The following is a 27,893-nucleotide window of genomic DNA, read 5'->3' as shown; positions in this document are numbered from 1 at the left end:
TTCCAGAAAACTGGACTATGTCTGACTGTTTGCTTAGGGGGGGAACCTCAATGCCCAAAGGCAGCCAGTGCTGTCTCCATGCCAGCTTCCAGCTCCATCTGGGCATCCCTACAGCCTCAGGAGCCAGCAACTGCTGAGCACACCACAGCACTGAGAGCTGCTCCCGCACGGGCTCCTGCACAGGTCCTGCTACAGCCACACTGTCAGCCGAGGAGGAGGAGGAAGGCACTGAACAAAGCCAAGCTGAGAGGTAGGTAATGATCAAAGGCATGGCAATTTGCTTTACCTTCCAAGCACTGAGGAAAACTTTCCCAAACCCTGGCACTTTGCTACAAGGGGGCTGACCAGCGGTAGTATTTGATCTTCAGGACAGCCTGTTGTTTTCTTTCTGACCCTCCTCTGTTGTTTCTTTGGACTCTGGGAAGACTAATTGCTGCTCCTGCAGCTGTCTTTGTACTGTCTTGGAAGAGGCTATGTTGAAAGTTTGTCACTTCTTCCCTGGCTGATCCCTGTATTTTTGCACCCATGGCTCTGGATAGGCTGGTGCATCTGTCAGCTCTGCAGCACCTTCTCACCTTTGGTAATCCAGTCCCTATTGTGCCAGGATGTGAAACACAAGCATGCTGGGGATTCTTTCAGCTCAGGTTTTCGGCTGCGTGCTCTTTGGTAATGGCCAAAGGGCTGATCTTTTCTCTCCTGTGTAGATCTCTGAAAACACTTCAAGTGAAGTGTAAGACCTGTGTATCCCTCACTGCCAGCAGCGTTGGCTGCTTTTTATGGCAGGCAGGATTTTGTCTCTGCATGCAGCAATTCCCTGCCCTCTGTTGTCACACCACAGGTAAGCCTCCTCCTTGCAGTGCAATGTGCACTCAGTGGCCACGAAGGAGCCACAGTGGGATGTTAGGGCAGCATCAGGAAGCAGCTGCCTGCCCAGCTGCTTCAGCCCCAGAGCCTGTGGCTCAGCCCTGCACCGCACAGTGAGTCAGTCACTCTGCTGATGCTGCTGAAAACTTTTTGTTTCCTGGAAGATTGGATACTCTTGCTTTTTGAATAAGATAGATTTTCAGCCAGAGCAGGCAGAGCTCCCTGCTGTGCCCCTTGGAATGCTCCAGGAGAGTACAGCCATGCTGAAGCTGGAGCTGTGCTAACAGGAGCTATGGCTGTTTTGCTAGACCAACCTCTCTGAATCCCAAATCCCTTCAAAGTTCCTCCATTATTTTTGTATTGGTTGTGTGATTTTTTTTCCCAAAGAGTTTCTTTGAGGATCACCAAACACCCTTGGGATCGTCAGGATGGAGGGTACTAAATGCTAATTCCGATAGGGTTGTGTAATACCTGAAGGCCATTTGTGTGATCTTGTTAGCCACCAGCACCTTAACACAGACCACAGCTTAGGATTCTAGACATAAGTTTAACCAAAAACCAATTTTGCATTAAAAGCAAGACTGGATGTCAGACCTGCAGATATTCCCAGGGCTGAGTTTATAACAATTCCAGTGATTTAATGATGCTATTTTGTCACAGGTTTCTAGAGAGTCTGGAGACCAATGTGTAATTTTCCTGAGCAGTCACTTCCTTCTTTTGTGCAAAGAGGTGTATTTTATACCTACCTAAATGGCAAGAGCATAAATGAAATCATGATGGGAGCACACTCATACTCTTGAATAGTATGTCTTACCGGGATGTACATTAAGAGTTAACCTCCCTTGGTTTATGTGGTCAGTTGCTGTTTGATGTCTTATCACAACACCAATTCACATTTCAAAGAGCAAAGAAAACCCTAAAACGTTGTGCTTTTTTTTTTTTTTTTTTTTTTTTAATAATGTGATCTCACTTTGTTGCCTTGGACTGAGGATGTATTTTATTATGTTACAGAGAAGAACTTCTGTTTTAAATTTGCTTTAAATTTTCCAAGCTGAAATGAGCCACAGCGGGAACAAACAAGAGTTGGTTTGCTACATCTTCAGACCCATTTTGCTGATAAAAGTCCTGAATAGTTAAAAAGACAAGCTTACTTTATCCAGCTTATGGCAACTCTCACTGACAAAGTGAGGTACAAAGGTTTCCCAATGCTGACTACCCCCACCTACATGTTGGGCTTTTCTTTAAAGAAAGCTGAAGAGTTTTCTTTAAAGAGTTTTCCAAGTTTGGAATCACTCACTTTGCACATATTTGATAGAAAAAAGGTAAAGCAAGCAGACAGCATTTTGGATTAAGGAAACTTAAACATCCAAACCACTAATTTGTTGTTGTTGTTGTTGTTTTGACCATCATTTGAGATTAAATCAAGAGCCTTCTTTTTCTTCTAACAGTGCCCAGCACTGTTACTCAACTCTTGACTTTGGGATTTCTCAGATGTCCTTTGCTCTGTCCAAGAAATATGGATGCATTACCATTTTTCTTGTCTATGAATTGGGTCTGGTCTTGAGTTAGGTCCTGCTCAGAAAGACCCTCAAAAGGTTAATGAAACTTTTGACCTTTTACTCTCCTGCCCACCAACTTACAACATAGGACATCTTGAATTATTGGTCCTTGGAATTATTTGAGCTTATCAGAAGAGTCAGCAAAAAAAAAAAAAAAAAAAGAACAAGCTGTGTTTTGTGAAAGGAAAAATGAGATTTTAACTATGCAGTGGAAAAGTTCTTCTGCTTTATCCCACTCATTTGAAACCCACACCAGAAAAAAATAAAGCTGCAGTTTGATATCAAAAAGGAAACCTTACCCACACATCTGCATACCAGAAAGTGACTCATCCTTCTCTCATTTAACCCAGCTTCTTGCTGGATTTGTTATTTTTTGAACATTTTTAGGCTGTATCTATTATCTTCATTGGGCTGTGCATGACCATCCCCAGCCCACAGGAGAGGAGGATGGTGTAAGTGGTGAGAATCTGTTTTACCCTGTCTAGATTTAGGGATCTTCCTCACTGCTGTGCTGAGCAGCAGGTAAGAAGGTGACTGCAAAAACCAAACTCCTTTCTGTCAGTGCATGGTCAGCCAAAGTCACATTTGCAGCCCCAGGCTGCTGCTGGCAAGCCTTGACATGGCTCAAGGCTTGTCAAGGGCTCTACGTGGGGCTTCATTATTTGCTTGTTCTCTCGTGCAGGATCAGGAGAGAGTTTAAACATGGTGAGCACTGATCCCTACAGGTTTTGTACCTGCACTTCTGCCTTCAGCTTAAGACAAGACAGGGGTATCTGATGCACAGTAGAACAGTCTGCCCTGCTTGCTCGTGGTGTGTCCGGACACTCAGAGCAAGGGCCTTCCCTCTCCCCACCAACTCTGGCTCATGAATCCAGCACAGCAGGATTTGTGCTTGTTTTGCTTGCAGTGGTGTGGATGATGGGTGCGCCTGGTGTGGACAGCAGGGTGGGTCTTGGGTGTGGAAAGGAGTTCCCAAGACCCTGGTGCCACACCTCACTAGAGACCTTTGCCCCTGGATGTCTTGGCCAGAAAGGTTTGAGATTCTCTCCCTGATTTGGTGAAAAGCCCCCACAGGTTGAACACAGCACAAAAGTGAGTAAGCGTCTGCATTCTGCATTGTCAAACTCTTTTAGCCTTATGTTTATCATTGTGAGCTGGACCCTTACACTTCCAGCTTTTGCCAAAGACATTCTGATGTTGCCAGGCCCTTTGACTCATTGCCTCTTGTAGAGAGGGCTGAGCGAACCTTGAGGTTTTCAGCACTTGGTATCTTGCACATTTCCTGTGAGAGTTGGCAGAAAAAATGTGTTTCCTGAGATGAAGTAAGCGAAGAAGAATAGCTATGAAAATCAGACCAAAAGAACCTAAGAAAGTAAGAAAAATAGTAAAGCTCTTCATCAGCTTCCTGTTTACCAGCAACTCAAATAAAGCTTTATCAGTGGTGTTGCCAAGCTCTCCTCACACCTCTGCTCATACACCCGCAGTTTAGGTGTGTGCTACCCCAGAAAGCCTCTTTTTGTGCCCCTGGCCAGGGCAGAGGCCTGACAATGCCACACAGATTTGAGATTGTAGCCACCGTGGTCAAGATGGGAAATGCCAGATGACCACATTTCAGTGCATGATGCTTTTGGGCTGAGAGAAGCCTGCCAGTGGCAGGGGGCAGGTTTGAATCCAGGGCTCCTGAGTTATCAACCCAGTTTTAAACTACACTTCTCCAGTTTAGGAGCGTGATTTCATGTATTTTACCTTTTTCCTTTAAAAATCTGATAATCATCAGGAGTTTCTCCCAGAGGAGGTTCCTGCAGCATAAATGGAGACAGACACGGGCCCTGGTACCCACATGGGGAGTTTCCCACCCTGAAGCCTCCTGGCCCCTCACAGCCACTGGGCTGGCATGGTCTGAGGCCACTTGAGAGGCAGAAGTGGCACAGCCACTTGGGCTTTTCAGTGGTCTCTGACAGGCACTGCCTGCCTCAGTGCTGGGACCAGAGCTGTGCCCTGGCTGGGCTGGGCAGGGTGGGGCAGCTGCGACTGGGTGCTACTGGTGCAGGGCCACCCAGCGTGGTGCTGGTGCCTGGTGGCCACCTTTGCTCCGAGCCAGTGCTGTCACCGTCATATTTTCTGAAAAATCTCCTTGCCCAGGATTTTGCTCTGGGAAGCCAAGAAGCCTTGGAGAAAAAGGAAAACAATATTATCTGATCTGCTTCTCCCGTGTTTTGATGCTTCAGGATGTGGTTGGAGATTGTTTATCTAACATGTGAATTGTTTTTACTTATTGGCCAATGACGGCCAAGTGGTGTCAGACTGGAGGAGAGAGTCACAAGTTTTTCAGTTTTATTTTCTAGCCTTCTGTAATTGTCCTTTCTGTATCCTTTAGTATAGTTTAGTATTCTTTTATATAACATAGTATCATAAAATAATACATTTGCCTTCTAAGAACATGGAATCAGATTCATTCCTTCCTTCCTGGAATCAGATTCATTCCTTCCTTCCAACAATGGGGGTCTCGGAAAATACGAGACAGTGCTGCCAGTGGCAAGGTGTGGTGGTGAGCTCTGGGCAGCCAGTCAGCACAGGGATCCTTGAGAATCCATCAGTTTATGCCAGAGAAGGAATTATGTGCCAGTCAGTGCAATTACACTTGCTGGGAAGCACTAGAAGGAATAAGCAGGCTGCAGGAAAATAAAAAGAGTAGGGGCTGATATAGATTTGCCAAGAGGCAGCTATGTCAAATCAGCCTCAGTTACAGGCTCATGCCGCCTGGCAAAGCAGTGGTATCTCATGTCTCAGAGCTAGCAAGCTTTCTGAGCACCTCAAACAGCCTTTGTGTGGGTGCACAAGTGCTCAGACAAACTCCTGAGTGCTTGCCACTGGACAGGAGAGCTGCCCAGAAGGATCCTGCATCCAGAACTGCACCCTTGCACAAACCAGCATTTCCTGCACTTTGCTGCTCTGGATGAACCTCTGGTGCACGATTTTGCTACTTTCATACATGCCATCATATTGGGAAGGGGTACAAATATACTGGGGGACAGGGTGACTGCTTAAATTGCCCTTGATAGATGGAAAGCCTGGCAGCAATGGGCTGCAGTGCATTAAAGACAAGGGACCACTTCTCCCCATGGGAGGGTCAGCTGAGGCCACAGACACAGAATGGGGAAGGCAGCACTTCTGGGGAAGGCAGCACTTCTGAGGAGAGCAGCACTTCTGGGGAAAGCATCTGGGTGCTGAGATCCAGCACAAAAGAACTGTGAATCATCATTGCTACCTGACTGCAGAAGAAAACAGCTGACAGACGACTCTTCCAGTCTGCTTTGGCAGTTTGGGGCACTGCAATGCAAAAAAAGACTAAGAAAAATTGGACAGTCACTAAAGAAGAACAGAAACTACAATTAGCAGTTTAGGAAGCATGACTTCAGAGGAAAAAACCATTAAGTGTGAGCTGTTAAGACTGAAGGAAAATGTTGTCTTGTAATATTTTATAATAGCTAGAAGTAATTGTTCCTCCATGGCTAAGGTAAATAACTGGCTCAAATTATACCAGAACTGTTCTGGATGAAGACAAATTTACCAGGAGAGAATCTGGAAAGGCACTAGGATGGTTCATCAGGAGAGGCTGGGGGAAAGTAGGAGTGGGTGGAACAAGAGCATAGCAAGAGTAACAGTGGGACAGTGGGACACTGCCCCTGTCTTCAAGACAGGGGACAGACTCCATGGTCATCCAGTGTCCCGTGCAGTCCTGTCGTCTGTGCTTTCTCTGTTCTAATTGATTCTTGCTTGCAGCCTTCTCTGCTCTCCACGCTCAGCCAAAGCACTGTCAGATGCAAATCCAGGAAGTGCCTGTGCTCTGGTGAACCAAAGATTTGGGACAGCAAAGGTTTAAAAACCTAAGTGCTCCATGGTGAGAAAAAAACTATCAAGTAAAGGAGAGATGGAGAAGATTTTTGTTCTCAAAGACTCCATACGCAAGAGATGTATTTGTTTACTCCTTTGTGTCCCACAATTACCCTGTCGTAACGCTTGGGTGAGAAAATTCCCCTCGCTGCTGTGAATGAGTTACTGTGCTGGGAGTTTTGCAATGCACTGATTTCTGCGAGGCTGAAACCAAACAATTGTGCAAGGCTGCAGCTGTCACAGCCATAATCCTTGTGGCTGTGGTGCTGGCAGCCAAAAGCAGAGCGTGGAGCAGAGTGGGCTGGTCCAGACCTCACCAAGCACCTCCAGCTGCTTCTCCTACACAAACTCAGCCACAGTTTTTGGAGGATTCTCTGGCTCACAGCCTTTTTTATTGCACTGAGCATCTGCTGCAGGGGGGAGAGCCAGAACAATGCCCAGTAGGTTCTTCTGGTGCACATTTGTACAAGTCTGCATACACAAGCACTTTGTTACGGTAATACAAATCCACATTTTAGTGGAGGGTGTCAATTTTTTTTGCTGATCAAGCTGAGAAGAAAAATAAAAATTTCTGCCTGCTCTCAGCAGAACAGAATCATCCTAGTTCAACTGGAAAGTTTTTGAAGCTTTGAAGTTTTTGAGAAAAATGGGTTAGAAGAAGAGATTATTTATAAAACAAAATGCTGTATTTGAAAATGACACTTTTGAAAATGAAAAATTGTAATGTTCTGTCTGGGTCTTCTCAGAATAAAGTATTGCAATTATTCTTCCTTTTTCTTTTGATTTGGAGGGGGAAAATCTTTCCCCCAAAGTTGGCACTTTCAGAGATATTTTAGTCAACAAAAATATACTTTTTTTATGTCAAAAAAAACATCACCCAGAATCTTACCTGGTAACAAAGTCTCACCCCCCACACCCCCCTCTTTGTGCATGGGCGTGCAAATATGTTATTCTCCTCAAGAAAAGGAAGTGAACCATTCTGCCATATGACAGATTTTTACCTCTACACTGGCAGTGGTCTGATGAAATGAATTTTCATTAAGATAATGCGGTCATGCTAAGATGGTGTGTTGATAGCTGATGCCAAACATTGTGAAAATAACTAAAGCAGGCAAGGATTCCTCAAAACATAACTCCTGTGGGGCATTTCTTCTTCTACCTCACAGGTGAGTGCCAGCCCTGGACACCCAGAGCTCAGTGTGCCCCTTGCCCACCCCTGCTGCCCTATGGAAGAAGTGTGAAAGGGATTCACTGAGGGTGCTGCAATTGGGGAAGGGCAGTTGCTGGTCCATACAGGCAGCAAAGACACTTAGGAGAGGTTTATTGGGACAGAAAGATGGCCAGGAAGAGGAACCTGGGGTGGGACAGTCATCAAAATGCTACTTGCCAAGCTGCTCCCATGCTGCAGAGAGCACGCTCAGCCTGACTCCCCAGTGCTGCCTTCTCCTGCAAAACTGAGCTGTCCTCATCGTTTTTCTCACTAACAGTGATGACTGCTGGTATTTTGCAAGACACTTCAGCTGAACAACCCAGCATCTCTGAACATCCCATTAAACCCCTGTTGCAGTTAATCCTGTTTGTTTTCCTCCTCTGAACGAAATCATCTCTTCCCTCTTCCAATGAGACAGCAAGACTTCTGAGAAGTAAGATGAGAGCGGATCTGAAAGAGAAAGGCCTCCTTTTGACTAAGAAACTTATTTTATTTTGCTGTTGAGCAAAGGCAGAGGAAAGTTATCTTCTTGGATAACAGCACCTGACTTGGCTGCTTACCACAGCTCTGAGACAGGTGGAAGCTGAGCATCACATTGAGGTGAACATGTCCTTCACTTTGTACATGGGTGCTGTGACAGCAAGCAGATCCAGGAAATATTTAGCCTTTCTTGGGAAATACCCTACCAGGCAGGCTCTCCCACTCTGCTTTCTTTGCCATATTTTCCCTAATGGCTGCTACCAGAAAGGTGTCTCCCATCCACCTTGGCGAACAACAAGAGCGATACCAGGGCTTGCAGCCTGCACTCCCGAGGCCAAAGCAAGCTCTTGCTGGTGGTGTCTGCTGTGGCAACTACAGTTTCTTTTCTGTGTTCAAACTCCATTCATCTAGCCCATCTGCAGGAAGAAGGAGAAGTTCCTACAAGAGCAGGCATAGGGGTTTTGCAGCAGCTCAGCTGACCATCACCCCCAGGCTGAGGATCTGCAGGGATGGCAGGATAAGGAAACCCTCTGGGACTGATGAGCTGGTGTGCATGGGATGTCTCCACTGCAGTGAACATTTCTGGCTGTAGGAGCTGGAGATGTGGCCATGCTGTTTGTCTCACAGCAAGATTCCTTTTGGTTGCAGCATTTGCCACAGTCTTTCCATGTAACACAGGGCTGCAGCGAAGTGTCGCTTCCCTGACCCTGGGGCTCCGAGTAGTTTGGAGGAGTGGAAGTCTACATTACTCCAATGTGCTGATCACTTTCGGGCTGACAGTGTCTTCAGCTGTATGAAGGACTGCATGGGAGTTTTTCCCACACTGAAGCAGCTCTTCTGACAGAAGATAAACCAGCAGAGACTGCAGCTTCCAGTGCAAATAAAGGAATGGCTGTGGTGGCAGCTGGAAGAGAAGTGTGAGCAGTGTGGTGCACAGACTCTGGAGACTCCCCAGCCCTGCCATCTGTCTGGGGCTGTGGTGGCTGCTGCAGGCTGACCCTGTCAGCCACTGCCAAAACACGAGCAGACAAAACAGAAAGCTCCTCACACAGCAATATTGTTGCTATGTTTTTAAATTTAAATGGGGACTGCCTGCACTTTCACAAAGTGGTGATGCCATTTAGCTCCTCCATCTGGTACCCTCAGTACTGAGGGGTGCATGGACCCAAAATGGCCCTAGGCTGGAGCACCAGAGATACCCAGAGCCACTTGTCTCTGTTTTGCTGTGAGGCATTTCTTTCCCACAGGAAATCCCACGGGAGTATAGAGAGTATCACAAGCTCTGGTATTAGGGACCAGCTAAAATTGAGCTGGAGGGACACCTCAGGGCTGCAGTCAGGGCTCCTGGAGAGGGAAGCTCTGGGGTGGATTTTGGCTAGGTTCTTAACAAACAGATTTGAGAACTTGCTCCTAAGCTCTCATCCAGCACCTTGGGAACATCCTGAGGCCCTGAGGGGGGATTGCCTGGTGCCTGCTGTCCTATCCCTGGCTATGAGACTCCTGGGTCGTGCATCCCCTTCAGACATTTAACCAAGGACCATTTTACACCAGCTGACTGTTTCTCCTCCCACAGCAAGCCTGTTCCACAGCCCCAGTGCCCCAGCAGCAAACTCACTTGAGCTCAAGGGGGTAAATATTGCTATCATATGGCTGTAGTCTTTTATGGTGAGAAAATCCTCTTTTCCCCTGGCCATGTCTTCACTGGGTGGTCTGTATGAAACAAACATATCCCTTCCATGATCTTGCTTTACCACACTGAGCCCTTGCACTGCCTGTCCTGCCACCTTGCAGCCTCTCTGCACCTTTCTGCCAGGGTTTAGCACTTTTGAGTGCAGATGACCTTTATCTTCTCTGTTCCTAGCCTACCACTCTTGCTGGTTTACCACATTTTCTTTGTTTTCCTCCTCACGTGAACTACAAGGGGCTGTGTGTTGGCTTGGTAGAAAATTCAGGTCTGACCGTGTAGCCCCTGTGTAGCTCAGGGCTTGGTGTTTGCTGCTCACAGACTCAAAAAGTGTTGGGAAGGGTACAAGTCACTGCAGCCTGGCTCACAGCTGATGTGAAGGAAATTGGAAACGTGTACCTCTCCTCCTCCCTCCACCAGCTATCTCCCTCTGAGCTGTCAAGAAAAGTTCAGCACACCTGCATCTTGCAGCACCCCACGGCTGTGAACACACTGGTGGTTCAGCAGGGCTCTATCTGCCTATGTCCCTCTTGGATTGCCTGTAGGAGAGCCAGTAGGGCTCAGCATGGAAAGAAGAATAAAATCTCTTTGTGGGGGTTTTTCCTGTCGCCCAGCATAGGCACCTCCAATTAGTTTTCATCATTGTAATTCTCTCAATTTCAGCCAACATCATAATTATAGTCTCTTCAGTTCTCAAGCCCACCCTGTGGGTTTTACCTCCCATCCACCCTTGCACCTGCCAGTCAGAACCAGCACCTTTCCTAAACTCATCTCTACTCCACTCCTTTCACTGCTTTTTACTAGTGACATCCTCTTCCTCCTTTCATGAATTCCCTTTCTCTGCTGAGAAAACCTCAGGTTCTGGCTGAGTGTTAGGAACACCAACCACCAACAACTGGTGGTTTTGTCAGGAACGGAAGCAGTTGCAGGAACATAAACCTTCCTGAAAGCCAGGTAGGGCCAGGGTCTCACAGTTGTATATTGTGGAGAAATGGCTACATGACAGAGGTCACATAGACATTTGCTTGTTAGCCGACCAGGAGCTGGGAAAGTACCAAACACAGCTAGTTTGAGTCTTTGTGCCTGCAAGATAACGTGTCCTTGGGCCTAGCTGGGTATGATAACAGTGGACAGAGAGACGTGAGAAGTAGAAAATGTAGGCCCAAATGAATGAGGAAGAGTCAATGGTATAGTTTAACCAGTAGATCGCTTGGCTTACAGAATATTCATAAGCTTATTATTTGCTGTATAAGGGTCTGATGCTCTCTTCAATAAACGGAACTTGCTTATCACTCATATTGAGTGTCCGAGTCTCCCCTCACCGACAAATGGCTCATCCCCAACAAAGGCCTCATTCTGCAACAGTATATCACTGCCCAAAAGATAGCAGAGCTACTCTTGGAAATGTTGCATCAGACTCCAAAATTCTACTGTTTTCTCCAAAACACCGGCACTACCACAATTTTCCCCTCACTCTTCTTATCAATCTCCAAGTTGATATCCATGTGCCTTGGTGTGCCCAAAGTGCAGCAGCCAGCCCAGCCATCCTCCAGCCATATCAGTCACCAGGCCTGCTTTAGCTTTTGTTCTCTTGAGTTCAAGATCTTTTCCTCAAGATTCCTTTTAGGTAATCTTCATCTTCTTGCTTGCTCCAATTTTCTTCAACTTACGGAGCATTCCCCTACTGCCTCTCCCAGCTTCATGCCTCTCTTTGCTGGCTGTGCAGAATTGTAGCTGGTTAAAGTACACAGCCGGGAGATTTCCCAGTTAAAATGTGCATTTTGAATGAACTGAAATATTTTTGCAAGATCATAATTTGTGCAGCAGAAAATAACTCAAGAAAAAATACGAGATTTTTTCAATTTTAGAATATGTACTAATGTTCAAAAATGAAGAAATGTTTTATTCCTTTATTGGTTTCATGTCAAACTATTGGTTTATTTTTTATATGTATTAATAATTTGTAAACCAAACTATTGCAAAAAAGCATATGAAGTAAGAGGAAGCATCCTTAATTTATTAATGTTTTGTTCCTAAGAAATAATGAAAGCTGACTTTATTGATTTCTAAACAAAGATAAATAAACCTAAATTGAATAAAGCTACATTATGTCATACTGTGTGTCTATAGCACCAGGACGTACTATTGACATATTATTAATAATATAACTAATATCTATACAATACAATAAAATAAATCTCGGTTGCAACAATTTTCAAAAATTAGTTCTGAAAAAAATATAAACAGAATAATTGGAGCTGGTCTCTCTTGTGTAATAAGATCAGCTGGGTACTTGGAGGCAGGATGGTGCCCTGGTCGCTGTTAATATGTTGAATACTTCATGGGACAGGTGTTTTCTGACTGTGCTACCAACTAGTGCCAGGTCCTTCATTAAGTTGCTCTTTTTATCCTCCAGACAGTTTTTATTCCTTTTAATCCTTCAGCCTGTTTTCTCACTTTTCTTTTTCTTTCTGCCTGCAGTATTTACTTTTTTTTCTCTTTGAGATTCTTTCACTACTCACCTGTGCAACAACAATCAGTGACCTGTAAAGGTACTTTGGGCTGGGACTGCAACCAAAGAACATGCAAATAACTTCAGTAAAAATCGTGTTTTGGATCTGCCACATACTTGTTTGGGACCTCTTGAGTGAACCTCTGGTATTCCTTGTCCTCTTAAAAGTCAGGAAAATTGTGCCTGTTGAGATAAATGGATTAAAAGTATAATCTGTCTGATTTATAAAGCACCACTATGTACAATTTTAGTGTTCCACTAACCATAAGTAATTCAAAGCAATTGAATAAAATACAAAATATCAAGCCTGTCTTTGTTTCAATATTTTGTCCTTTTCCATCCTCAAGTAACTAAAATAAACTTGAAAAAAACCCAAGCAAAGAAACAGAAATACCCCCACTAAATAAGAACTGATTAGAAAACTATGGATAAGAGGTCTCAGTAGCTTTGAGTTCTTGTTTTGCTTAAAATACTGATGAGGTTTTAATGGGGAGGGATTTAAACAGACTGCAGGATACAAGTTGTTACTAGCTGAAGAAAATGAAAAACTAAAACAATGCTAATTGAAACTATTATAACTATATATCAGCTTCTGTAAAAAGCTGCAAATTTATTAGGGTGTTTCCTGTGATGGAGACATGTGAACTTTTAAATTTTTCACTTATCTGTAGGTGAGGCTGTGAAGAAGTGGGGTTTAGCAAACACGTCCAAAGGAGTGCTACCCATTACCGTGTTAAAGAAGAGAGGTATTTGATCTTTTTTTTTTTTGCAGAAGGTGCCTGATACCCCCCTCACTCTTTTCCTGTTTACCTAAGATACAAAATATTCTATTTGCCCCCAAGCCTATCCTGCGTCTGGCAGCTGCCCATTCGACAGCAACATATCACAGAATCTCAGCTCTCTGCACAAGCAAAGTGAAAGGCAAGTAAACCAAGTAAACCTCCTGGAAAGCCCTGAGCCCAGGCAGCAGGGCACAAGGAGAAGGGGGCCTGGGCCATCTGAGAGAGGAGAGTCCTCCTGCTATCAGAGGTAAAGTCCATCCACACTCATAGTGCTGTTCCTGGGCTGTCTGTGGCAAGCAGGGGACCTGCAGCAGCCGCCTCTCCCTTGGTACCTTCCATGAAGTTGCTTTTTCACTTGGACTGTTCTGCTGAGTGATGTGGAGAGGGGGGGAAATGGAAAATACTGTGGCCTGGTTGGGAGCAGTTGAAGGCATTAATGGTATAAGGGTGGTCTGAAGAAGAGCATCTCCAGAAAAACAGGAAAAACACTTGAATTTTGCTGGAGTAGATGCTTTTTAACTACCAATCTTGATATATGTATCTCTACATATCCATCTACATGTTTACAGATCTATTATCTATAACAGTATTCATGAATGTTTTTTACTATTTTTTAGTTTTGGTAGTTGGATCTATGCACTGCTTTTAAGAGGTCCTTGGCAGAAAATTAAGAAGCGGGAGCCAGTGCTGCGTCGCTCAGTCACGGTGTATCAGTTTCACACATCAAAGCTTTAGCAGGAAACATTTTCTACCTTTATCTGTTGCAGCAAGAAGAGTCACATTATCTAGTCACTCACCAGCTAAATATTTGAAGATTTATGCTTTATGCAGAGTTAAAATTAATAATGCAGATGTCTTAGCTATAGCTAAGAGTTCAATATGGTAGAGAATTACACTGTCAATGTGTAATTGCAGATGCAGCATGGCTTTTCTCTCATTATTTGTTATTTCTGAACAAGGAATTCTGTGGGGTTGAATGCTGTACTTGTAACAGTTTTCCCTTCATTGTGCTTAACAATTGAAACAGTTCTGGTGCCCCAAGGACAGCTGAGGCAGGTCAGTGAGGCATGAGCAGCATCCATACCTGGAGCAGAGGATGGACACTGGCACTCCTCTGGGCTGTACATACAGATTGCTCTGTTCCCTCCACAGGTGGCACAGCCAGGCAAGAAGGGGTGAATTGTGATTTATTCCTGTCAGTACAAAAAGTTTTCACTGTTCTCTCTTTTTTGTATCTCCAGGCAGCAATCTTTAATTCAGGAGAGCACATAATCTACTTCTATAGAATTAATCACCTCCATTTATGTTATTGCTTCATCTTAACAGCAGTGATTATTACAAATTATTCTTCCTACTGAGAAATTCTGGGTCTTTGAAGCTCTTTCAAGATGTGGTCTGCCCATAAGCGGGTGCAACAGAGGTGCAGCACAGCCTAAGCTTTCAAATGTCTTAGCAGTGAAAAACCAAACTCTTTTGAAATAACCATCACTTCTTAAAATGTGAACACTCAAGTCTGGAAACCCAATCTGCTTTTATAAGGGTCATGAACTGACATCTGAAACAATTAAAAGGTTGGCTGAAGCACTGACTCACTCTTGGAGAGCACGTCAGATTATTTTACTATTTTGAGGCTGCCTTCATTGCAATTCTTCAGAAATGAAAGAGAGGAGCCACTCCTGCTAATGTTTTGGTTTTTTCTATGCTAGAAAACTGAAGCTGGACAGAACAGGCAGGAGCACTAGGCTGCTGTGTTGTGGCAAAAGGCACAGCCAAGGTGCTCACCAGCTGCCCTGGAGGTTGGTGGCACCTCACAGCTTGGCACTGCAAGTGTTGCTGTGCAGTCTTGTCAGCTCCTTGTTGCTGCAGAGCTTTTTGCATGCAATCCTGGACCCACCCATGAAAAAGCAGCTTGCATGTCTCTGCACTCTGTGCCAGTACCTAGCCCTGATAAGCTCTGCTAAAAAAAGGTTATGATGCTTGGTGACAGCTTCATCAGGCAAAACACTTTTATCAGGGTCTTTATGCTGCAGGCAAAAAGCTTCCCCACTGCAGGGAGCATGAGAAAATTGAGATCCCTAGGTCAGATGCAGGATTTGTATTTTTTTTATCACTAGGACTATTCAGAGACCTGAATTTTCCCCTGTCATTGTAATGGTGAGGGGCTGGTCCGCTGGCACTAAAACAGTTTCAGGAAAAACAGAGAGCATCCCAGAGCTCACACTTACACATGTGTAGGAGCAATCAGCAGGCTGCAGGGCAGCCCTCTGGGTGGCACAGCTGTTCTCATCCAGCCAGTGAGACCAAAACTGCATTTTGTAGTCCCCCTCTGCCTGGAGGCTGACCCACGGGCTCAACACAGCCCACACAGAGACAGAAGGCACAGTGAGAGTGCTGTGCCAGGACAGCCAGACATTTCTAATTCTTTCTCTCTCCTGCACAGGCATCTGAGATGAATCCCACCAGCCAATTCACTGGCACAACAGAATATGACTACGGATACGATGAAAACACTGCTCCGTGTAATGAAGGAAACAACTTTCGCAGGTTTAATTCCCTCTTTCTGCCAATTCTTTACTGTCTTGTGTTTGTCTTCTGCCTCCTGGGAAACTCCTTGGTCCTCTGGGTTCTCCTGACCAGGAAAAGGCTGACAACAATGACTGACATCTGCCTGCTGAACCTCGCAGCCTCTGATCTCCTCTTCGTTTTGCCCCTCCCTTTCCAAGCCTACTACGCTTCAGACCAGTGGGTTTTTGGCAATGTCATGTGTAAGATAATGGCTGGCATTTACTACACAGGTTTTTATAGCAGTATTTTCTTTATAACCCTCATGAGTGTAGACAGGTATATAGCAGTTGTCCATGCTCTCCATGCCACGAGGATAAGGACAGCCACTTGTGGCGTAGTTATCAGCTTGATCCTGTGGCTGGTGGCTGGCTTGGCTTCTGTACCCAACATCGTATTCAGCCAGGAGCTGGAGGTCGAGCAGGCGCTGCAGTGTGTCCCCACGTACCCCCCAGGTGACAATACCTGGAAGGTTGCTTCTCAGTTTGCAGCCAATATCCTGGGCCTCTTGATTCCCTTCAGCATCCTCGTTTGCTGCTACACTCAGATACTAAGAGACCTGCAAAAGCGCAAAAATCGCGACAAGGTCAAGGCGATCAAGATGATCTTCATCATCGTCATCGTCTTCTTCCTTTTCTGGACTCCTTTCAACATCGCGCTCTTCCTGGACTCTCTGCAGAGCCTGCACGTCATCAATGACTGCAAGGCGAGCTCCCAGATAGCTCTGGCCCTGCAGCTGACAGAAACCATCTCCTTCATCCACTGCTGCCTGAACCCCATCATCTACGCCTTCGCCGGCGTCACCCTCAAGGGCCATCTCAAAGCATTCCTCCAGTCCTGTGGCCGCGTCCTCTCCAGCCCTGCCGGAGGTGCCGGGGCTGCACACTCGTTCTCGGCACCCACCCAGGTCTCCCTGACAGTGCAGGGGTCCTGTGAGCACACCTGAGCCACCTTCTGCTGGGGCGAGGGGCTGGCCAAAGGTCCGCTGTGGTCCTGGGGGTTGTGCCACGTGTGCAGCATCCCCTGGGAGGTGCAGTATGCTGTGCCTCCTGTTGGGATACGCTGTGACCTGCCACACAAAAACTTGTGACATCGACTTTCCAAGAGAACCAGTGTGTTTGTGAAATGGTGACCATACATTGCCACAGAACAAATTTTAATTAAGTTTTAGAGCTCCTTTAATACACTTCAGCAAGTAGGCTGCTTCCTCTAGTATCTACTTTCTCCTGTGACAAAAGCATCGCTTCTGCCTCACCCCCAAGTATGCTGTGCCTTGTGGACACTGAATCCCTACATCCCTGGGACAAGTGTGTGACAGCCCTCTGGAAAGTGGGAAGTGGACAGGCATAGGATTGCCTCATCTGGCAAAGAGGGAATCACCTCAGACACTGTCACAGTTTCCCCTTTCCTTCAGATCCCAGAGGAAAAACCCCCTCAGCTCAGAGCCCTGCTCATTGTGGGACGGGCCCAGGGGCAGAGGCCTGGAATCCTCGGAACTGTTGTCACCCAGAGCAGCCTTTGGTAGTGATGTCTCCAAAACTAACAAGCAATGGCTCCAGGTGTCCCCTATGCTGGTCACTCGTGGAGGCTCCTACTTGACAATATTGTCCTCAGAGCAGGCGGGGGCTCTGCATCACCTCTGGAGCTGTGGGAGCTCCAACTCTGTGCCTTCCATGCTCGCTGCTAAATGTAACCATCATAAAATGACCTGTAGCAAAGCAGGCTCCTTCTCTTTTCCCAAATGTCTTCATTTTCTGCCATTTGAAAAATGCTTTCTTCAAATAAACATTAGCTACACCTTTTTTGTCTTGGTTCTTGATAGTCTGCCTGATGACTCACAAGCCTTGATCAGGATAAGAAAACTTTGAGTTTGCATATTTTTGAGTGGGTATCACAAAACAACTCTTATCTCCACTTTTTTGCTAAGGAAGCATTGTTCTCCAAATCCCAGTAAAAATTCACAGGGAAAAAATATAATTTATATTGAAGTAGTATTACTGCAAACACATTTTTAAAAGCTAATCAAGAGAACACTTGAAATCAGGGAAAACCCAGCCTGGATATTGTAAAATATTTTCTTTTTTAAGGTAATAAAAATTTTAAATATTTTCCTAATTTTCCCTTTCCTTATGAAAATATAATTTCATATTTTTATCCTTCCTAAAAATTAAAAAAAAAGGAAAAAACCTTGGTGCCAAAATATTCTTGCTATTAACTATATAGTATAGAAAATACTTCTGTATTTTATTATAGATAGTATGAGTAACGTTTCTAGGCTTTATTCCCCAATGAACAAGAAAAGCCCTGCAACTCACTTATTATATTCTTTTACTTCTCAGAAAACTGCTGTTTAGAAATAACACTTTCTGTGCATTTCTGTGGGGCTTTTTGGACTGCATAGGGTCTTTAATGATTGAAAAGAAACGTGGATCAGTATCTCAGGTCAGGTTATCTTCTCTCTGTGGCCAGATTTTGGAGTTTGGATGAAAGTATTTCTGTATAAAATATTCAGTGACACTTACCATCATTTTTCCTGTAGGAAGGGACAGGCAACAGAGCTTATATTGCTTTAACGGATATTTTGAGAGGAAGGGGTAATGGAAATGTTGTCTGACCAGCCCTCACCCACTGGCACTTTCCCAATGAGCAGTGAGAGTCTCTCTGGGTTACTAGACAAGGGCCAAACTCTGGTTTCTTTCTTTTTGTTGTTTTGTTTGGTTTTTTTTTTTTTTTGGTGCAGCTTCTACTAAAATAATGCTCTGTGTGTGTAAGTGCAGTAGCAGAATTTAGCCCAAATTATATGTGAAGCCTTAACCAAAGAGTAAAAAATGTGCTTTGCTGGGCTCGCTGAAGAGTTCTTCCCCCCACCCCCCTGCTCCCCATCTTCCACTGCTGTTTTTAAAATACTGGTGTTTAAGAATTCAGGAGTGTAGATCCAAGCCTCACATCCTCTGCCCAAGCACAGCCAATCTCCCACAGAACCAGACTGCAGATTCTGAGGACAGTTTTCCCTTCAGCAGGCTCCTCCTCTGTATAATGTGGCTGTGAAAAGGAATAATACATGTAGGTATTTTGCCCCTTTTGTTGTAAAAAACAGAGACACAAACACACCCAGCATCACCCCAAAGCACCTGTACACAGCAGAGCGTCCAGAAGCATTGTGCCTCTTCTCTAAACATGAAATTTTATTTACAATGATTTCACCACAAGACTTTGTGCTACTCTTCTTATATGTGATGGAAAGAATCTATGGAGACACTCAACAATGTTCAAAAATTTTTGCACTTGTATGCACTAAAAGAGTTCTGGAAAAGAGCACTACATTCTCAGGATAATAATAATAATGAGCTGGTAGTGATATTTCTCCAATTATACACTTTTTAAGGCAGAAACTTGTCAACAACAATCTACTTTTTTCCGCAGGTGCAATAATCTTGAAATAAAGCAGGTAGCAGTTTCACTTTTCCTCAGTTTCAAGGTTCTGACACACAGCAAAATTGGTAAAAGAAATTTTGCAATCAACTCATATCCAGATCAGTTACTTTTCATGTGCTCAGATGTTGTCAGCTGCAAATAGCACTGCAAAAGCACCAAGTAACAGTCAGGTTTATTGTCACCTGGATTTCCTGGGGCTTGGTGTGATACTGTGAAAATATGTGCCAAAATATATAGCTCAGTCTTGTTCCACTAAATTAGTGGAAATGTGATCACTGTTCAGAAGAGGATGGAAAAAGGAAATTATTGCCGTTTGTAGAACAGATCTTCTAATGAGATGTTGCACATCCAAAGCAATTATTGTTCCCCCAGAGACCAAGCTCTATTGAAACTGTTGACACCAGCTTGCCAGTTAAACTACTGAATATCACTTTTCACATTTAGTAACACTTCCCCACCTGGTTCTGAACTGTGTTCTCTGTGTGTTCTGAAGGGCTTGAATTTTCATCTATTGATTTTCAGCTAACATGTTTCACTGACTTTTCTGTCTCATGTTTCTCTCCGTCCTTTTGTAGTCTGATGCCTGTGGCACTGTAACCTTACCCAAGTCTGACCTTACTCTACTCTTGTCCGAATATGCACATCCTCAAAAACACCTCCCAGACCATTACAGTAAGGGAAGCATACTAATACTGTGCAAAGTACTGCAAAGGAGCACTGACAGTTAGAAAAGCAAAATAATAATGCGTATTGTGGTGCTATTTGTGACTCCTTCTGGCTTTTCTCCAGCCTATGATTGCCAAGTTCAGAGCTTTCACAGTGTCCCTCAGTTCTCTTCACTTACCATGGGATAGCCCAAACTTAAGAAGGTGTGAGACTGAATTTCAGATGTCCTCCATTTTGCCCACCCCCCACATTAGGGTTATGAGAAATCTGCCACATGTTTGAGAACCACCATTGGATTCAGTGTGTCAGGATACAGCACTCATTAGGAAATTCCATAATATTTCTGGGGCTTGACATCAGAGTTAAAAAGATCCAGGTAAGAAGTATGTATTACCTCCTTCTCTTATTTAGTTTCCAGTTATAAAGGATAATTGGAATAGCTGAAATCAATGACATTGCTCATTTGTGGCCACACACTGTAACTATTTGTAGTCCTTACAGTAGAACCTTGGCTACAGAAACACACCTCACACCGCCTTCTGCCTCATACCTTGTGTGGATTTTGCTCTTCTTAATTAGAAATATGTTATAACCAAAATACATTCTCCAGTGCAAACCCCAAATGCATTATTAAATTAACCCAGAAGTGAGATACAAAACTTTCTGTGGTTTGCAATTTCTGCTGAAATGACCTCATAATGCCACTGAGCTCTGAAGCGTGCCTAACTATAACTTTCTTTAAGAACCCCAAAATCTCAGAGGTCTGCTCACCACTCTGTTTGCCCTTAGATGACTCCTGTGCCCAGCTGCTTGCTCTCTCTCTTTCTCTGTCAGCAGTTCCTTTCCTTCTCTTGGCCTGAGGAGGAGAATCAGGTGTCCTCCCTCATCCATCCCAGTGCACTGCAGTGTCAGCTGGCCGGTCCAGTCTCTCCCCCTAGTGACTCAACCTGTTCTCTTCCCTCACACTGATTCTCAAGGTAGCTGACAAACTGTTTTCGCTTGTCACAGTGTTCTGACACAGATTCTCCAGGCTGTGTTTCATGTCCAGAACCTTTGGCACTGATTTTTTTAAGCTTCTATCTCAGGCAGAGAAAATGTTAGGTTATACCTCAGGAGAGACTCCCTGATTTCAGATTAAAACCACAAAGGCTAGGGTGGCTTAGACTTCTCTGAAAGCCTTTTCAGTGAAATGTGTGGAGGGAGGGAAGTTGGAAGTGCCAGTGGTGAGCACTTGTAAGCATTTAATGTTTAATGCATTTTAACATATGAACAACTAGGAGATTAGAAATCGTCCCTGGACAGTGTGAAAAACAGTAATAGACAGTGAACTTCTCCAGTATCCAAAAGTATTGAAAACAGTGTCACTTGATGAAGTCTTGTAAAATGGAGCACCAGTGTACAAGGTTAACTTCCCAAACAAACAAGCCAGTGATAAGTTTTGAGATTTCAGGTGAAACCAAGTACACTTTAGGCAATGAAAATACTCTTTTTTCCCCAGGATTCATGTAGGTGTTTATGTAGGTGTTTATCTCAGCATACTTCAGTACAACTGAGGCAGAAGTATCAGTTTTCCTTTTAATTATCTTACATAGGTTTTTGTTGAAGTTATTTTCGTCACTTACTTGTGGTTTGCCTTCATCTTAAAGCTTGCACAATCTTTCCAAGAAGAATGACAAAATAGTTTGCACATGCTAAATGTAAAGCAACTCCTGCAATGTGATCTGAGAGCTTTACAAATACAGATGGACTTGGCTTCCTATCACTCTTGCTGGGACTGTTTTGCACAGTGGCACAAACAGCCTATCTAGAAGCATTCAACTGACTGCAGGTGTGAAATATCTCCCTTGTGTCAAAGCTGTAAGCTAGCTCTTCCATTCCCATTATGAGACAGCAATTAGTACTGCCTTGAAATTAAAAAAATATATACAGAGGATGCAATCTACCGCAGTACAGGAAATATCACAGTCATCCTCTTTTGGATGGAGGATGGAGAAGAATTTGAAATCTGTAGTACCACAGACTCTATGTATGGTTAGTTTGCTGTGGACTGTGAAAAAAGGTTTGATGGCTTATCTGAAGCCCTGTGTATTCTTCTGTTTTCTCTATAGAAGTCACAAAGGAAGTGATGTCTCCACTCATAAATAAAATATGCCAGAAGATGACTGACATCAGATTCATTAAGTGTTTAAGTTGGTGTAGTGTGGCTACCAGTGTAGCTGCTGGACTATCCATGGGAACCTTTCCCAGGAACACAGCAGGGTCTCCCGGGTGGGTGCACAGGAGTGTGAGGCCAGTCTCTGAGAAGACTGCAGGCTATTTGGAGCCATTTGTGTCTTTCAGGTTCCATTTCACTGATCAGTCCTGCAGATACCTGAGAAGCAAAATCAGGGAAAGCTTGCATTTCAGAGATGCCAGGTCCTGTGCCACAAATAATACTGGAATCTGCAGACTTATCACAGGACAGGCACAAATTTCATCAAGCGAGTGAGACACTTAGAGCTGATTTTATCCTACTCACCCCAGAGTGACTAATTCTAGCACACTTCCCTTAAGCACCTTCCCTTTCCACTCACACTAAGATCTTCATAGATAGCCTCTGCTGTTGTGATCCTCATGTTCCAAGAATCAATGTGAACATCAAGAACCAGCAGCTACAACAGATGAGAACCCTGCTCCAGCACAGTACTTCACTTTGGAGAAAAGCAGTTTACAAACCAGGTTCCACAAATTAGTGGGTGCTGGCAAAATGGACATAATTGTACTGCTTCATCTCATAAATGTGCTAAGAAGGCAAATACAGTAATACCTGTGAAGGACTCAGAGGTTAGCCTGATAGAACCAGAGACATGATCATGAGAGAAAAGCAAAATTCTGCAGTCCAAGAAAGGCTGGTGTGCATTAAATAGGGCCTGCTCCTGCACTGTGGTGAAGAGCAGTAAAGATAACCCCAAATAACCAGTTCCTCAGCTGGGAGGGTGCATTCTGAAAACTGAGCCAAGCATTGTGGCGGGGGACTGAGCACCTCAGTGTTTGTGAGGAGAGGTTCATGTGAAGGGCAGATCGCATTGATACGTCCTTGTGTCATTCTTCTGTGAGTAATGCAGAATATCTCAAGAATATATGGGACTCCAAGTTTACTTACATCTCTGTTGCCAGGTCTTACTCTTCAAGGCTCCGTGAAGTGCCCCAAAGCTGTAAGGAAGTATTGTGACACCTGAGCAGCTAATGGCAACTTGCATAAGCCACCAATAGAAACTGTTTTCCTTTTATGTTCCTACCCCCCTCCCCCTCCAAAAAACACAGTTTTAGAACACCTGCATGGGTATGAAGATGTAGGGAAAGAGAAGGACAGGCTTTGTCACAGACATATTTTATGAAAAATCCTTCTGCTAGGATCTTTTCTCCTGAGAAGCTGAGAGGCCTCAGAAACGAAATGTAAACAATAATTATCTGCTGCTGTGGAATGCAACAGGTGCATCTTTGATTGTTTTTAATTAATGGCTAATCACATGGCTAATCATGTGGTTGTTTTTAATTAATGACTAATCACAGTCCAGCTGTCTCAGACTCTCTGGTCAGTCACAAAATTTTATTATCATTCCATTCCCTTCTATTCTTTTCAAGCCTTCTGATGAAATCCTTTCTTCTATTCTTTTAGTATAGTTTTAATGTATAATTTTCTTTTAATATAATATATATCATAAAATAATAAATCAGCCTTCTGAAACATGGAGTCAAGATTCTCATCTCTTCCCTTGTCCTGGGACCCCTGCAAACACCACCACAAGGCTTTGCAGCTTTACTTCTGTGCCATGATAGGCAGCACATGCAGTTTTCATGGGCATGAACAGAGTACAGTGTTCCTAGTGCCATAACAAATGTGTTCCAGCCTCTGGGTGCATCACCACCTGGGCTGGTCTTTAGATCTACCATTGATCTATTCCTCTTCAGCAATGGCAGTAGACAGCATTATCAGGCTTAGCTGCTAAAACATCACCTTGGCCCCAAGGAACAGCAAAACAAAAATGTTTGACTCGATGGTTTCTCATCACCAAAAGCCCTGAAGCATTCATTCAAGTTACCTGAAAGTTTTGTCAGTGCACAGGCTGGCTGTCTGCCTTGAACTTGCTGCCTAAGGCTGTTCATATCATTAAAGAGAGCTCCCCACATTAGGTGATTCATTCCAGCCTAAGGTGGAGTAGCTTAAAACAGTTTGCCACCCTCTGCAAATACCCACCTCTGTCCCTTGACTAGAGAAGGAGCCCTTGGATTAGCTAGCCAACTACCAACTAAGGGTGGGAGAGAGATGATTCCTGCAGCCTACACCTTCCAGTTTGGAGGAATTGGGAAAGAATTCCCTACTAACAGACCTTGCAAAGGCCTGCTCTGTGCTCCTCCTTGTGCTCAAACAAAGTTGCCACATGCCCATCCCTGTAAACATGAAGACAGTCAGCAAAATGTCTGATGCGAGCTGCTGTGGGTGAGGGTGCTCGAGAAGAATCTGCAGCACAGGTCTCATCAAGATATTTATTGGATTCCTCTTTTAGCACAAAAGATCTGCTTCATTCAATTTAATCATAAAAAATGGCTGAAGCACATTGGAAAATAACTCCCTCAGAGTGCACCTTCAGGCTTTGACACAAGGACTGAAGTCAGCATTTCTCCTTCCATGGAAAGCCTAGAAAATGAGATGAACTGCAAGGCCATCTCTTGTCTTTTCTACAGTCTAACTGGCATATAGCTGAAGACCAGTCATTTCTATTTAGGTAATCTGGTTGGTAAAATTACCAATATTTTTGCCATTAGTGATCTGTCTCTAGCATCCCTTTCCCTCCACAGGAAAAGATACTTGTTCAAGAAAAAAGGAAAATTATTTCAGTGCCTTTAAGTGTATCCCCACAGCCTGACTTCATTATGCACAAAACATTGTATTATTGTCACAAAAAGCTAGTCTTCTCTTACATTCAGTAACTGATGGAGTAATAGAAGTACATGCGATTCCCTTGCTTTAGTTCTCTCAGTGGTACTGTTGTGACAGCTTGTAGAAAGCTCCAGATGAACTAAGACAGTTTTGTTGCAGATGTTCTTCATTCTTTTTTGATTCTTCCCTTTGGTCGAGCAGTACTTCCCTATTTCCAGAATTTCAATGGATTAGCATGCTGAAGTTTCTGTACTCTTTTCTTACCGGTCATTCTAATTTTTAATGAAGATGGAGAACCTAATTTTAAATGGAAATCTTCTCCTGGCAATGTCGCTGATTTTGGGAGACTTTGTCCCACTGCTTCCTCTGCTTCTGTCTCTTAGGAAGTTATATGAATTTGTTAATGTTTATAAAGCCCATTAAACCCATACAGGAAAGATACTAAGAGTAAATTCATAGAAATTAAGTCTGAGAAATCCTCTAGTCCTTTTGCAATCACTTCTCACAGGTCATGCTTTCTAGACCAATAAACACAATTTCCTTCCTCTGGATTTCTTCAGAGTCTCAATACGGCTGAAAAAGACACTTTCAGGGGGGGTCTGTCTTTTGTAACAGGCTCTATCCTCTATATGATGATAGTAATTTGGCTACAGGTCAATATGTAGTCACAGGTGCTTAAAATCAAGTGCCTGATATGAAATGTTGCCTTTCCTTTGAATATGTCTTCTTTTTTTCTCCTGTATTTTAATCTTGCTCAACCTTTTTGGAGCTTCAGATTATTTGCATTACCATTTTGGAAAGAGACCATTCCTGATTTTCAAAGGTTGGAGCAACAGGGGCTCAGGCAGCCTGAAAACACTTGCCCACTTGTCTTCAGTCTAAGCACCTAGATTGGGAGCACAGAGAATTAAAATTCTTTCCAAACAATATGTGCAAAACCATGCTTTTGTCTTCAAGTTAAAATACACTGGTCGGTCAAGAGTGATTCATTCACCACCACAAGCATCCACCAAACCCATTATGCCAAACTCAAAACTGCTGTTTACCCCCCAGGTTATGAAAATAGAACAGAGGTCTTCCAAGGAAGACTTCTTCTGTGATCTTTCCTAAAACTGATTGGAGTTTGGTGACTCCAGAAAGACTCTGAGCAAGGCAGAAGGAAGCCTCAGTTTCACAAGACAGTGAGAGAAGAAATCAAGGACTAGTCAAGAACCTCTGCTATTCCCAGAAGATTACACCCACGCAAAGATCCTGGACAGTGGATTCCAAAGGACTTTCTCCCTTAAAAGCCAAGCCCCTTCTCCAGGTGACACCCTTCCTTTTCACCAGGCAGTGAAAATGAAGTTCTTTAGGCAGGATTTTGGATTCTGAAAGCCAATTCATTTCTTTACCAGGCATAGCAGTTCATAAAAGATGAAACATGCAAACAAGACTTCTGAGCTAGCAGCCTGTACATTGAGTACAAACACATGTCCCGAGCTGTAAAAAAGAATTTCAAATTCAGACAGCAACAGAGAGGGAGATGGTATAGAATGGAAATATGTCTTGGGTCTCCCTGTTATCCACTGTGTCACTGTAGGAAAGGCACTTTCTGCTCAGGCTTGAAAGTTTTCAATGGTTTTCTGACTGCACTTACAGCAAAATCTACACAGTCCCTTCCCTTATGTGATTCCAGCCATCACATCCCTCTTCCTGAGTGTTTAGGCACTCTTTCTGAAACAGCTTTATGAGTCTCTTTTATACTCCCTGTAACACATGTGATCAGGTTATATATCGCTGGGTTTATTGAAATAAATTTTTTAGGAAATGAAAAAATCCAGCTATAACTGTAGCACAAGCCAGTCTTACTGATTTTCAGGAATACTGTAGGTAAGCACTCTGTAGTCTTAGAGAGAATGGTCAAGAGCTGCTGCCAAAAGAGTGCAATTTGAAATAAGTAGCCTTGCTATAAAATTGAAAAAGACTCCATAAGGAGCAGAGAAGCGGTCATATTATTCATAAATCCTATTTTACAATGATCTATGGGACCCAGTAAGATGCATCCCAGAGTCCTGAGGGAATTGGTTGATAGTAGTTGCCAAGGCCCTCTCCATGATACTTGAAAAGTCATGGCAGTCAGGTGGAGTCCCAGGTGAAAAAGGGAGTTTTCACCTTTTTTTTCCAGTCTCCTGGAAAAAGGGAGACATTGCACCTCTCATTAAAAAGAGTAGGAAGGATGGCCCTGGGAACTACTGACCTGTCAGCCTCACCTCTGTGCCTGGGAAGAACATGGAACAGATCCTCCTGGGAGCTGTGCTAGGGCACGTGGAGGGCAGAGAGCTGATTCAGGACAGCCAGCACTGCTTCACCAGGGACAAGTCCTGCCTGAGCCACCCAGTGCCCTCCTGTGATGGAGTGACTGCAAGAGTGGGCAAGGAAAGAGCTATGGATGTTGTTTATCTGGTCTTCTGAACAGCCCCCACAACATCCTTCTCTCTAAGTTGGAGAGAGGTGGAGTCAATGGGTGAATTGTTAGACAGATTAGCAAGTGGTTGGACTGTCCTGTCTGGAGGGAAGCTGTCAATGGCTCAGAGTCCCAATGGACATCAATGACAAGTGGTGTCCCTCTGAGGTCTGTACTGGGACCAAGTGCTGTTTAATATCTTTATTATCAAAGAGATTGAGTGGACCCTCAGCAAATTTGACACCAAGCTAAGTGGGGCTGCTAACACACCTGATAGATGGTATGCCATCTGGGGGGGCTGGACAAGTCTGATGTGAGGTTTAACAAGTCCAAGTGCAAGGTCCTGCACCTGGGTTAGGGCAATCCCCAGTATCAGCACAGGCTTGGGGTTGAACTAATAGGGAACAGCCCTGGGGAGAATCCCTGGGCAGCTCATGGATAAGAAGCTGGACATGACCCAGCCCAACTGCCCAGAAAGCCAAATGCATCCTGGGCTGCATCCAGAGCAGCGTGGCCAGCAGGGCAAGGGAAGGAATTCTGCCCCTCTGCTCTGGTCTGCTGAGACCCCACCTGAAGTGCTGCGTCCCGGTCTGGGGTCCCCAGCATGGGAAGGGTATCAAACTGTTGGAGCAAGTCCAGAGGAGACCACCAAGACAACTAGAAGGATGGAGGACTTTTCCTGTGAGAAAAGTCTGAGGAAATTTGGTTTGTTCAGCCTGAAAAAGAGAAGACTTCAGGGTGATTTAATTGTGGACTTCCAGTGTCTGAAGGGAGCCTCCAAGAAAGGAGAAGGACCTTTTACAAGGGCATGGGGTGACAGCATGAAGTGCAATGGATTCAAACTGGAAAAGAGTAAATTGAGATTAGAAGTTTCCAGAGCA

At 44.2% G+C, this 27,893-nt stretch overlaps 2 protein-coding genes across 5 annotated transcripts in view; both read left to right on the top strand.

Moving 5' to 3' along the window:
- The first annotated feature begins 125 nt into the window (after positions 1-125).
- Positions 126-17,348, top strand: LOC134418165 (C-C chemokine receptor type 8-like). Of its 4 annotated transcripts, XM_063156055.1 has the most exons (4): positions 126-250; positions 12,875-12,949; positions 13,046-13,232; positions 15,426-17,348. In XM_063156055.1, the coding sequence occupies exon 4, from the start codon at positions 15,435-15,437 to the stop codon at positions 16,491-16,493; it is 1,059 nt and encodes a 352-aa protein (XP_063012125.1). In that variant the 5' UTR covers positions 126-250; positions 12,875-12,949; positions 13,046-13,232; positions 15,426-15,434; the 3' UTR covers positions 16,494-17,348. The 4 variants fall into 4 exon arrangements, with proteins under 4 accessions (XP_063012125.1, XP_063012154.1, XP_063012145.1 ...); XM_063156084.1 differs by lacking the exon at positions 12,875-12,949 and having other exon boundaries at positions 132-250; positions 13,019-13,232; XM_063156075.1 differs by lacking the exon at positions 12,875-12,949 and having other exon boundaries at positions 135-250.
- The window catches only part of LOC134418159 (C-C chemokine receptor type 5-like), a 37,107-nt gene continuing 9,437 nt past the window's right edge, over positions 224-27,893 (top strand). The window contains exon 1 of the mRNA XM_063156039.1: positions 224-250. The gene's annotated coding sequence lies outside the window, so the exon portion shown is untranslated. The remainder of the gene's footprint in view (positions 251-27,893) is intronic.

This window comes from Melospiza melodia, chromosome 1, assembly GCF_035770615.1.
Source record: "Melospiza melodia melodia isolate bMelMel2 chromosome 1, bMelMel2.pri, whole genome shotgun sequence".
NCBI classification, from domain to species: Eukaryota; Metazoa; Chordata; class Aves; order Passeriformes; family Passerellidae; genus Melospiza; species Melospiza melodia.
The sequence above is the reverse complement of the archived record's forward strand: the minus strand, read 5'-3'. Positions and strand labels throughout refer to the sequence as shown.